General features: G+C 37.5%; 1 protein-coding gene across 1 annotated transcript in view; it reads right to left on the bottom strand.

The window, feature by feature from the left end:
• BANK1 (B cell scaffold protein with ankyrin repeats 1) overlaps positions 1 to 12,212 on the bottom strand; it is a 270,656-nt gene that overhangs the window by 7,626 nt on the left and 250,818 nt on the right. Inside the window, exons 11-12 of the mRNA XM_007463810.1 lie at positions 7,222 to 7,400; positions 2,992 to 3,055 (exon numbers count right to left, since the gene is read on the bottom strand). Of these exons, the coding sequence (XP_007463872.1) occupies positions 2,992 to 3,055; positions 7,222 to 7,400 (243 nt within the window). The remainder of the gene's footprint in view (positions 1 to 2,991; positions 3,056 to 7,221; positions 7,401 to 12,212) is intronic.

Below are 12,212 nucleotides of genomic sequence, written 5' to 3'. Positions count from 1 at the left end.
CTGCTGAGATTTCATATTTATATACTCCTTAAAATCATATTTTTCATTAATTTAAATATGTTCATAATTTAAAGTTTTGTCTGCTAAGGTCAACAACAGGATCATCTCAGGTTCAGTTTTTATTGATGGCTTTCTTTTTTCTTTTCTATGAATTACATTTTTCTTTTTATTTATACCTCTTCTTTTATTTAAAAAAGCCCTGAACACTGGACTTTAAAGATAATCTGTTGTATATTCTGGATTCTGTAATATTCCTTCGATGAGTGTAGGTTCTTGTTTTAGCAGGTAGTTTGATTACTGGCATGAACTTGTGGTAAGCTTGGTTTTCTGCTTTTTTCAGTGTTGACCTATAGTTAGCCCAAGGTGTTTTCTAAGGCTCTCAGTAGGACTAAGCCTACAAACTCTGTCTTCTGTGGGGCTCCTGTAGGGGCTTGGTTTTAAGCTTTGTTGGGGCATGTCTAGAGTAGGTCTTACTCTAAGTCATAGTCCTTACTCATTATACCTCTTGGGTGTCACAGCAGGATGCCAGGTGTTTTAACAAAGTGTTAAGGAGACCCTTCCGCTCTGGCAGGGCAGAACTCAAACATCCCCAGTTTGGCTTTTTCCTGGCTCTGCTCAATCTCCAGTGTCTCTGTTCTGCCTTCAAAGTGCTAAAAGCAGTTATCTTGTATGCCTTGAGTGGTCTTGCCCTGCACATGTACAGCCCATCTCAGCCACAGACTTCTGGAGTCCCTCACTCCCTCTGAGATTCTCTCTACGCATACATAATAGAGTTACTTCAAATTTCATCACTAACTAAAAAACAGTATGTTCTATTCTTAAATTATATCAGTTTATTTATAAAATTCAATTGAAAACTACTCATGTGCCTTAATTCATTGGTGCAAGGCTAGAATATCTGTACAGGTATTTCTAACACTGGCAGCTGTGATAGAAATTTTTTTTTTCTTTTTTTGGTATATACATGTGTATATATATATATTTTTTTTTTTGCCGTATGTGGGCCTCTCACTGTTGTGGCCTCTCCCATTGTGGAGCACAGGCTCCGGACGAGCAGGCTCAACGGCCATGGCTCACGGGCCCAGCCGCTCCACAGCATGTGGGATCCTCCCAGACCGGGGCACGAACCCGTATCCCCTGCATCGGCAGGCGGACTCTCAACCACTGCGCCACCAGGGAAGCCCTACCTCCTCTTCAATGACCCACCATACACATCCCAGCAGCTCTGGCTGCCCTGAATTCTGATCTTTGCACCCCTCAGTTTGACAGGACTGCTTACTTGCTTTGTACAGATTGTAGCCAGAAAATCAGTCTCCTGGGCAATCATGAGAGATATCTCATACATTTTGTTTTTCTCTGAGATTATAGTCTTAGGCTGCCTATTGTCTACTCCCTGAAATCAGTTGCCTCATTTTTCTGACCAGTATTTGTATTCTTACAGTGGGAGGATTTGTCTGGTACTACTTATTCCATTTTGGCTGGAAGGGGAACTAGTTAATTCCTAATGATTAAGAGTATTAACTTTGGGCTTCCCTGGTGGCGCAGTGGTTGAGAGTCCGCCTGCCGATGCAGGGGACACGGGTTCGTGCCCCGGTCCGGGAAGATCCCACATGCCGCGGAGCGGCTGGGCCCGTGAGCCATGGCCGCTGAGCCTGCGTGTCCGGAGCCTGTGCTCCGCAACGGGAGAGGCCACAGCAGTGAGAGGCCCGCGTACAGCAAAAAAAAAAAAGAGTATTAACTTTGGATTCCAATAGACGTAGGTTGTAGTCTCTAATCTGTGTGTTTAGGGGCTTCTTAGTTTCTCAGATTCTCAGTTTCCTTATTTATAAATTGAGACTAATGCCTATCTCAAAGGGTTGTTAATAATATTAAGTGTATAGCAGATAGCTAATAAATATTAGCTACTACTACTACTTAATGTTTCTTAGTAAAATTATTTATATTGTTTGTAATTTTATACATTGTTAAAATTTTACTCTTATTCCACATTACAATGGAGGTCTGTAGAACTCAGTTATTTGTAAATTAGTCTTGTGTTTATGACTTTAATTATTTTAGAAAGTATATTTCTGTTTTAGAAAACATTTCTAAGACAGCTGAAAGAATTCTCTATGGAAAAGTAGATAACAACCCAATAATGTAAAAAAGGAAACAAATTTTAACATGGTGAATTTCAGCATGAAGTACTAGCTAAAAGCTGTGCAATAGGAAGAGATGGAAGCTTTCAAGCTTTGCTAGTGGTTGTTAGTTTTTAATTATTTGTGCAGAGGTAGGGACTTGGGGACAGAGTGATCAGAGAGTGATAACGTAATTTATTTTCAATTTTGGAATGTGTTGTTTATCTTTGGAGAAGATTTACCGTCTTAATAATGTTTGGTTTGTGTTAACATTCAAATGAATGCTTTTCCCCCCTGGGAGCAACTGTTAATTATTAGCAAGGAGAATCTGCGTTGCAAAGAAACATGATAGCTTCAGGACAAGGCAACACGCAATTTATAATTTAAAATGATCCATGTGTGGACAGTTGTGAGAACTGACTATATTGAGAATATTCTACCTTACTAAAAAAAAGTGTGACTCCTTAATAATTTAATACCCTACATAATGACTCATACACACACACACACACACACACACACACACACACACACAAACCAGAAAAACACCAAACAACTGGAGCAGAATTATCTTATTTGCAACTTACATAGAAATCAAAGGAAAGGAAGTAATTAGCATTTATTGAAGGTCCATTATGGGCCAGAGAAGGTGAAAAGTATTTTATCTGTTAACTTGGACAACCACTTCCAGATACATGTATATAATCATTCCTGTTTCACAGACAAGGACCCTGAATACCAAGGATTAAGACACTGTCCAGTTTAAGCAGCTGGGAAGCGATAGAGTAATAGATTTGAACTCCTTCCTGTTTGACTCCACTGTCCTTGCATTGTCCACTCTATTATTTTTGAATAGCAGGCAAATTTTACTTACTGTAGACATTTTCTTCTTCTGGCCTTTTCCCAATAATGCAATCTCGTAGTTGGCGTAGTTTTTTCTTAATGAGGGAACAACCAGGAAACAGAAGTCAAGATTCACAAATTTGTCATGGATTAAGATGAAAACTTTAACTACTATCACAGCATCACCACTACTACTTAGTGTTAATTTGGTACTTACAATGTCCCAATCACCGTCCTTGATACTTTACATGTATTATTTTACTTAATCCTCACAACTTCATGAAGTGGATAAAAAAACGTCATCATCTCATTTTACAGATATGGAAACTGAGCTACAGAGAGGTTAAGTAACTTTCCCAAATCACACAGTTATAAGTGTTAGAATCAGGGTAGAAACCCAGAGCCCAATTCTTTTGGGAGCTGTTTTCCCAATCGAACACCTGAGGCATCTAAATTGGCTATTTGGTGTCCAAAAGCAGGAGGCCAACACAGTGATGGGCTGCTGCTGTCTGAGCCCATCTCCAGCCTCTGCAGGGTACACGCCTTACTAGAAATTCCTTCTAAGAGCCAGGGACATGGTAGCAAATGATACACAAATTGGATTCCCTTCTTAACTCACCTGTGATCTTTGCTTTCCAAATATTCTACATTGAACATCTATTAACTATTTAACTGAAAGGTAAAGCAAGCTAACATTCAAAAAATCTGCTTTTAGAAGAGAACCTAGAGTAGCACTTTTCCTAAGGGTGGCCCCTGAAACCTAGAAACCACTTTTCCTAGAGTTGTTTTCATTGCCTTAAAGATCCCTTCCTATAAGTGGAGCAAGGGACTCACTGATTGTGAGCAGGAGTGAGGAGAGCTAAAGGCAAGGTTTTCTCAGCCATCTCACCTTTGACTCCAGGGATTCTACACGGGTCTTCATTATCCTAGAAACTCTTCTACTATTAACTCTGTATTTGTGCCATTTTTTCTCCTATTTTCCTAGGATAATAACTCTGTCAAGAATAATATAACTTCACAGCTACCTCTGAGAGATTCATTCTCAGGATACAAATGAACATTTTTGTAAACTACAAGAGTAATATTGAAAAGTATATGGGGATGAGTGTGTGTTGGGAAAACAGGGAGAACGTTCATTTTTTGTTGCTCTGACTTTTGTTCAGGCCCTTATGTTAAGGACTGACTAAAAAAACACAGGGAAAAAGCTCTTTGACATTGGTCTTGGCAATGATGTTTTGAATATGACTGAAAAAGCACACGCACCAAAAGCAAAAATAAACAACTGGGACTACATCAGACTAAAAAGCTTCTGCATGGCGAAAGAGACGATCAACAAAATTAAAAGGCACACTATGGACTGAGGGAAAATATCTGCAAATCATGTATCTGAGAAGGAGTCAATATCCAAAATATATAAAGAACTCACACAACTCAGTAGCAAAAGATCCCATATAATCTGATTAAAAAATGGGCAGAGGAGCTGAATAGACATCTCTCAAAGAAGACATAAAAATGGCCAACAGATACATGAAAAAATTCTCAACATCACTAATCAACAGGGAAATGCAAATCAAAGCCACAGTAGGATCTTACCTAAGAACTGTTAGAATGATTATCATCAAAAGGACACGAGGTAAGAGATAAGGTTATGGAGAAAAGGGAAGCCTTGTGCAGTGTTGGTGGAAATGTATATTGATACAGCCATTATGAAAATAAGTATGGAGGTTCCTCAAAACATTAAAAATAGTACCACCATATAAGTCAGCAATCCTACTTCTGGGTATTTATCCAAAGGAAATGAAATCAGGATTTCAAAGAAATAGCTGCATTTCCATGTTCATTGCAATAGCCAAGATATGGAAACCACGTAAGTGTCTATCAACAGGTGAATGGATAAAGAAGATGTGTTATATATGTATATATGTGTGTGTGTGTGTGTGTGTGTGTGTGTATACACACACACACACACACACAATGGAATATTATTCAGCAAGGAGAAAGAAGGAAATCCTACCATTTGCGGCAACATGGATGGACCTTGAGGGCATTATGTTAAGTGAAATAAGTCATATAGAGAAAGACAAATACTGTGTGATCTCACCTATGTGAACTCTAAAAAAGCCAAATTCATAGAAACAGAGTTGAATGATGGTTATCAGGGGCTGAGGAGTGGATGAAATGGGGAGATGTTGATGTTGGTCAAAGGGTACCAACTTCCAGTTATAAAATAAAAAGGTTCTGGGGATCTAATGTACAGCAGGATGATTATATTTAACAGTACTGTATTATATATATATTATATTTAGCAACTTGACAGTTGCTAAGAGAGTTAGCATTATATGTTCTCGTCACACAAAAACGGTAATTTTGTGACATGATGGAGGTGTTAGCTAATGCTATGGTGGTCATCATTTTGCAATATATCACATCAACCCGTTATACACTTTAAATTTAGACAAAGTCAATGATATCTCAATAAATTTGGGAAAGAAATGGAAAAGAACTGACTGATTCCTCCCAAAGTCCTCAGTCGGAGTCACAAACTTTAGACTCTGATGGAAAGTAATCTTAGTGTTTGTTCTTGTATTTACAGGTTAAATTTGTTTTGTTTTGTTTTGTTTTGCTTACTGTATTCATTATCCCATTATCCCTATATATTAGATAAGCCACATTGGTCTCAGAGTAGTTGAGTATAGACCACCTTAAATTCTTTCTAAAACAGTATTGAATATAAATACACAAATAACATGTAAACAACCAAGGGTTTAATAAAGCAACTAGTGAAACCCTTACCAAGAAGGTATTTAGGTTGGATCACTTTAAATTGTAAACTTTATTACTGAAGGGTCTAAGAAGGATGAAGTACAATTGACTTAACAAAACATATATAACTTATTTTCTAGCATTGCTAGGAAAGTGATTTGTAAGTCTGCACTTAGGCACTTTTTGCCCGTTTCGGCATAAGAAGGATGCTTGATGGTGATGGCAATGGTGTGGATTGAAAGCAATACTGTAGTTCTGACCATGAACAACAATCCGTTACAGAACTCTACAATCAGCATTCTTAGCATTTGTTTGGCAAAAGAACTGCCCTTGCTTAACACTGCAAAATCTTGACCAAGTCCAGTCACCTAACCACAACAAGAGCTATCCATAGAGACAGGTGATTTCTGACAAGGCTTGTGATCGCAGATGTATTGGAAAAGTCCCTTGCCTAAACGATATCTTGTTTATATGCCATATTGCTTGAATCACCATTGTGATTCATTTCCCTGTTGTTTAAAAATGTTTTCTTAAGCATTATTTTAAAATAAAAATGATCCTTGGGAAAGGTAGCATATTATGCTATTAATGATTATTTATACTTAGGCCTAATGTAGCTAATGAAATGTGTTTAATCAAACAGCTGCCCGAGAACTGGCTTTTAAGGTACTGGGGTTTTATGTGATGAGAAGAAAAAAACTGGTAAAATATTTTGGGAGTGGGAAGGCCTACTGGATAGCTAGAATATGGTCCTGATACCCTCGCTGAGGAATGTCATGGGGTGTATATTATATTACACAGAGTATATTTTATTTTCATTCTCCTCTTAGAACCACCTACTGTAGTCCCCTCTCAGGATGTAAATTATGTTTAAAGAAGACAAGCTTATCTGAAGTTAATACTCTTGGCATAATTTCTCTGTAAATCCTGACCGATATGTATATATATTCATATATATGCAAATCCTGATATATATATATATTTATGTAGGTACATATTTATATACATGCAAATCCTGATATAAATGTATATATATATTTATTTTTCCAAAGGTTAAGGAGAAGAGAAGATAAAACTTATTAAATATTACTTAGGACTATTGTCTGATATGATTTCAATCATTTTCTTGTTCCCTTGAAGTCTGGTCTACATAATACATTCTTCAGAATTCTGAGCACGTTAGTGTAAAGATGCTTCACCTTAATTTCAGCAATGAGATTCATAAAACATGCACTGTACTAAGGACAGCCTTATAAGTTGATTAGGTATTAGCTCTGATATACATGGTCTCAGCATTGAGTTCATCGATGGTTTGTAAACATGAAATCTGGGTATTGTCGAGCTTCTAATTGGTAGTTTAAAACCTCTTTTTTGTGTGTGGCTAGTTAAAAACAAAAGAACAGTTACCTGTATTTCTTGTTAAGAGAAAGAGGCTTACAAAGATGCTGGAGCTCTGCACCTGAGGGAATGCTCCAGAAGGGATTGGGGTCTGTATTACCTGCTGAATTATTTCCAGGCCAGTCTTCCCCATCTGCCAGTGTTTAAATTTCTCCAGGGCTTCGTCCACAGAGAGTTTCCCATTCTTGACTTTCTCTTGCAGGAGGATGAGTTCCTCCTGCCCAGAAGCAAGGCAGCCCCTTATGGTGGAAAAGGCTTGACTCTCCGTCTGAGATCTGTCTACAATATGAGGGAAGGGCATTTTAATGAGAAGTCTGCATATGACAACTGGGAAAAAAAAAGCACTCTAAAAAATAAGCAGTTTGAGTTTCTTGTTCTAGCTAGTCTATAAGCAGTTACAGAATAAATCAGTACAAATTTTTTAATGAGCTTCTTTCTAAGGATGGTCATGCCTCAGACCTAGTGTTATGGGTGAAAAGAATATGTCTCACCACTGAAAAACATAAAGGGATGAGGAGAGAAACAACAGCAAAAGTTCTGCACTAGGCTGGTGGTGGGCAGTGCCAATGTCATGTTCTTTTGTGAGGATTACTTTTAATTAGGTCCACAAAATACTTAGCATAGGGCCTGCTGCATAGTAAGCTAAATAAGAAAGAGTTAACACTATCATTACTAATAAATATTTATGGAATAAACACAATCTCTCCAGCTTTGGGAAAAAAGATCTCAACCAACATCCAAATGTCACAAGAGGTGCAGGATCATTTGAGAATTTATTCCTGAAAGATTTAAAATAAATAATTGTTGTTCCTTTTGTCGTGACCTGCTTCCTTTTCAAAAGAGTTTATTTTGGAACATGCTATGTATTATTTGCTCGGCACGATGAGAACATTCGATGGTCTGATGTCTCTTGTGTGGCTGGTAATGCCACACCAGACACTGGCCTGAGGAACAGTGACAGCAAATTGCAGACCACGGGTGAGTCAGTGTTCTGATGCTGCTTAAAGACATAAATGAACCTGTATGCTTTTAGGGACTCTCTGTACTCTCCAGGCTACCCCAATCTCTGTTACTCCCTATAAGTCTCTGGATGACTTCACACTTGTACTGCCTGCCTGGCTGCAGAACTCATTTGTGTTCTCATTTACATATTTCTCCTAAGTCCAACATAGTTATTGCATTATCTCAGCAGGGATTGGATGACTCAGCAGCAGCACAGGTCGTATGCACTATCAAATCCAAATATGCCCAGAGTCTAGAAGGAGACAAGAGGTAGTCCCGCCAAGCTGTAGGCAAGTTGGTAGTAAATTGGGCATATCGCTGGAGAAATTGCTCATTACTGGGAACTCTTTTTCAAGAAAGAAGTAGATCAATTAGACTGTATCTAGACCTGATTGACGGGATTTGTGAAATGGAGAGGGCATTCAAATTCTATAGTAATAAAGATTCATTGATAGGATTGGTTAGTCTGGAAATGAGAAGTTCAAGTACTTGATAGCAGTTTTAAGTATTTGATGGGAACTTGAGCCTTGGGGCAGTCTTGGAGTGACCTCTCATGTCCCTTTCAGTTTTGAGATTCCAGCAGTGAATCTTGGAACAGGGGCACAGAGAGGATTCTTTTTTTGTAAAGGTTCACATGCACATAAAACTGCTCCATGGCCAATCATTCTGATTCTCACGGGGGCTTTCTTGGCTTGTCTTTTCACTTCAGAAGTCCTATTCCCCCAGAACTAACAAGATGTCAACAGATTCTATACTCTAAATCTTTTCCTTCAGGGATGACAGAACATGAAATCCCAGGAGAATTGGAGAAGCAAAAGTCAGCCAGAGGGCTCAGTGTTTCAGCAGCCAAAAGCACAGGTAACAATTGAGATCTTGCTTCTTATACCACTTGCTTTTTATAGGTCTCCACAATCCAATTCAATTCGTAACATGCTGTTTGCAGTAGAATTCCATGTGCCATTCCTGCCAGAGTGTGGAGGTTTAGCATCGTCATTTAACAGCTATGCCATTTAACTAGCACCTCACTTCTGTCATCCCTTTGCCTAAGTGTGAATCCATTTTTATCACAGATACCCATGCAGCTGGATTTTCTGCTTTTATAGAAGTTATCTCAAGCCAAGCCTTCCCAGAAAATGGTACCAACTTCAGTTTTGCTATATGTGCACATTTAGCTGAATTAAAAAAAACCATTGAATTCTTTTAATAATATTCATTTCAATTATCCCTTCATATTTCAAATTTTAGCTACGAAAATATAAGTAAGATGACTTTTGGGGGGGAGGCAGGATTCAGTTTTACATGGTTGTGCAGAGACAACGAAAGAACAAAATTCAGGAGTGGCAGAAGTTGTAGACGGATTGAGTCCCGAAAGTGAGTTGTTTTACAACTAGACTAATTTTACATACATCTGCTTTTTCTTCTTTTTTTTTTTTCCCCACACTAAAAACATTAAAACCAATTGTCTTGATAAATTCCTATTCGGCATGACAAGCTGCAAAGAAAAATGATTAGGCCTTTTACCTCCTTTCTTCCTAAGGGCAGACTAATCAAACCAAAACATGCAACCTGTAATTTTTGGAAGGCTGTGCAAAATTTCTTTATTGCATTTAGATGTGACTATTTTATGGGGGGGTGGAAGGGTTTTTCCTTGCCCCTCAAATTTGTATTTATTATTAGTTTATTCTCATAAGAGTTAGTATGAGTTTAACATAATTTTCATTGAAAAGCATTTGTCAGACTGCTATTTGCCCACACGGTAGACTTGTTCTCTTATCGTAAAAGCTTCGAGACAAACTCCAGTTTCTAAAGTTTTAGTTCCTTTCAGATCAGTTCTTCTTTACAAGATTTTCCATTTGATCAAGTTTTGGTCAAATTAACATCAAGCAACCCGTCTGGTGGACATATGAATCTAGAGATTAGGTGAGAAAGCAAATTGAGCTTTTCATAAAAGTTCTTTCTACTACCAAGTGACTGGCTAGAAGAACATTTTTCCTGAAAAACTGGAAGTCAACAACTAGATTGGCCAACACCAAAGAACTTAAAATGTGAAATATTTACTTAGTAAATATTAGGTAGTCATTGAAATAATAATAATTTAAAAGACCAAGTGCAACGGAGAGTGTGGTGATTATACAAGGACAAGTACAAAAGCAGGATGCAAAATTGTATATATAAAAATTTTAACCATAAAAATGTGCATATAATAAAGCAGGCAGGGACAGTTTTAAAGATGATACAGGTCGTTCTATTGTGATGGTATCAGAAGTGATCACCTTTTCCTAATTTCCAACTTTCTGAAATCATACTATATTGCTTTTACAATAAGAAATTTCTCTCACTTTGCAAATAGGTTTCTCCATGGAATACACCCTTCCAAGCTATGCCAGATATACTATACCACGCTATACCATACTGTACTATCTTACCAAATTATTTTGTGAGCAGCTGGAACAAACTTGAAAGTAATAGGACTTAAAAAAAATCAGTGACCAAGGTTTAAATCTGAAGTTACTTTTTTGTTCTGTATCTAAGAAATTGGCAGCAAATGAGCTCAGGGTCACATGAGCAAATTAGGAGATGTAGTGTTGATGCATTTGTAACGTCCAAGCAAAGTATCCACATTTCCTTAACCTACAGCTGCTATTGACGGGTTCTCTCCTTGACTAAACTTTAGTCAGGCTCCTGAGTCCTTTTCCTAACTAGGGCTCACCTTTCGTACTTCCATGTCTGTATTTGCATTGCTCAGTTTTCATAAGAATCCTGCTGTTGCTTTAGCCAAAATTCCCCACCCTTGATATCTGATCACCTTCAGTATCTGTTTGGGTTCTTTTATCTTCCATCATCCTCCAGATTTGATCTGATCACTTCGCCTGCCTGGAGTAAGAATCCTGTTCAGTCAGTTTAGGGAGAATCTCTCTCGCCTCTGCTGTTCTTAGTAATTTCCCATCCACTTCTCACCCCTCCGACACACTCTGCTCCTGGGTTATAAATTCGCATTCTTCCTTGTGGCATTCAGAGCTGAGACTACTCTCTCCCATACTGTAAAATCCCATAGCAGCAATCCCTATATTGTTGTATATAATCCCCTGAATATAGTTGGCCTTACTGTTTGACAAGTGGCAGGATAATTTTTTCATTAACAGTATATTCTTTGCCACTTCACTTTAATTTGTAAATTCAGAGGTGAGTCCCCATGCCCTGCCCCACCACCATTTAGAAAACACAGACATGTACTAAAAAAGAAAATGACTATCACTCACTACTACACTCTTCAGAAATGTGGAGTATTAACACTTTGATGTTTCTCCTTTTTAAGTGTACATTGCTTTCTTTTCTTCTCTTTCTTTTTCTGAACTAGGTTTATACTGGTATGTTTCCAGCTCTTTTCTCTTATTCCTATAGCCTAAGAATGTTTCCATGCAATTAAATATTCTTTGAAACATGAGTTTTAGTGGCTGTATTATATTCTGAAATTTGTATATTCAGTAAAGTATTTAACCATTTTCCTACTGTTGGCTATTTTTTTGTTGTTTCCAGTTTTTCCCACAGTTATGTACTATTGGTGCTTAAAAGTCTTTAACATAAATCATTGGCTGTATTGCTATTTATTTTCTTAGGATAGACTCCTGAAAGTCTAATTTTTGAGTATGTACACTTTTAAAGCTGTTGATACTTAGTGATCAACTCCTTTCCTGGAAGTGTGTTGATAAATACCTCTCACCAGTTGGATAAGGGAATGACTGATTTGATGCACTTTTGATAATATTTTGCATTATTCAAGTTAAAAAAAAAAGGCACAAAAACTTTTAGTAATTTTATAACCTAAACCATTCTTTCACTGTTAAGTGATTCTTATGCCAATGTAATGCTAAATACTGTAGCTTTAAGCACTGCATAAGTACTAGACTTAATACACATGGCAAGTGGTGCTGACTTAATCTCTTTATTTTCCTAAATAGTTGAGTTTGAAATAACTCAGTGACAAAACTTGTCCTGGGTTACCCTTTGAGTTAAAACTTAATACAAATATTCCTTAGTTATTGGTCTAGTAATATTTAAAAAATTCCTTTCATCGCCTGACATAATTCT

Source organism: Lipotes vexillifer, unplaced genomic scaffold, assembly GCF_000442215.2.
Source record: "Lipotes vexillifer unplaced genomic scaffold, Lipotes_vexillifer_v1.1 scaffold49, whole genome shotgun sequence".
NCBI lineage: Eukaryota > Metazoa > Chordata > Mammalia > Artiodactyla > Lipotidae > Lipotes > Lipotes vexillifer.
This window is presented reverse-complemented; position numbering and strand designations above follow the sequence as displayed.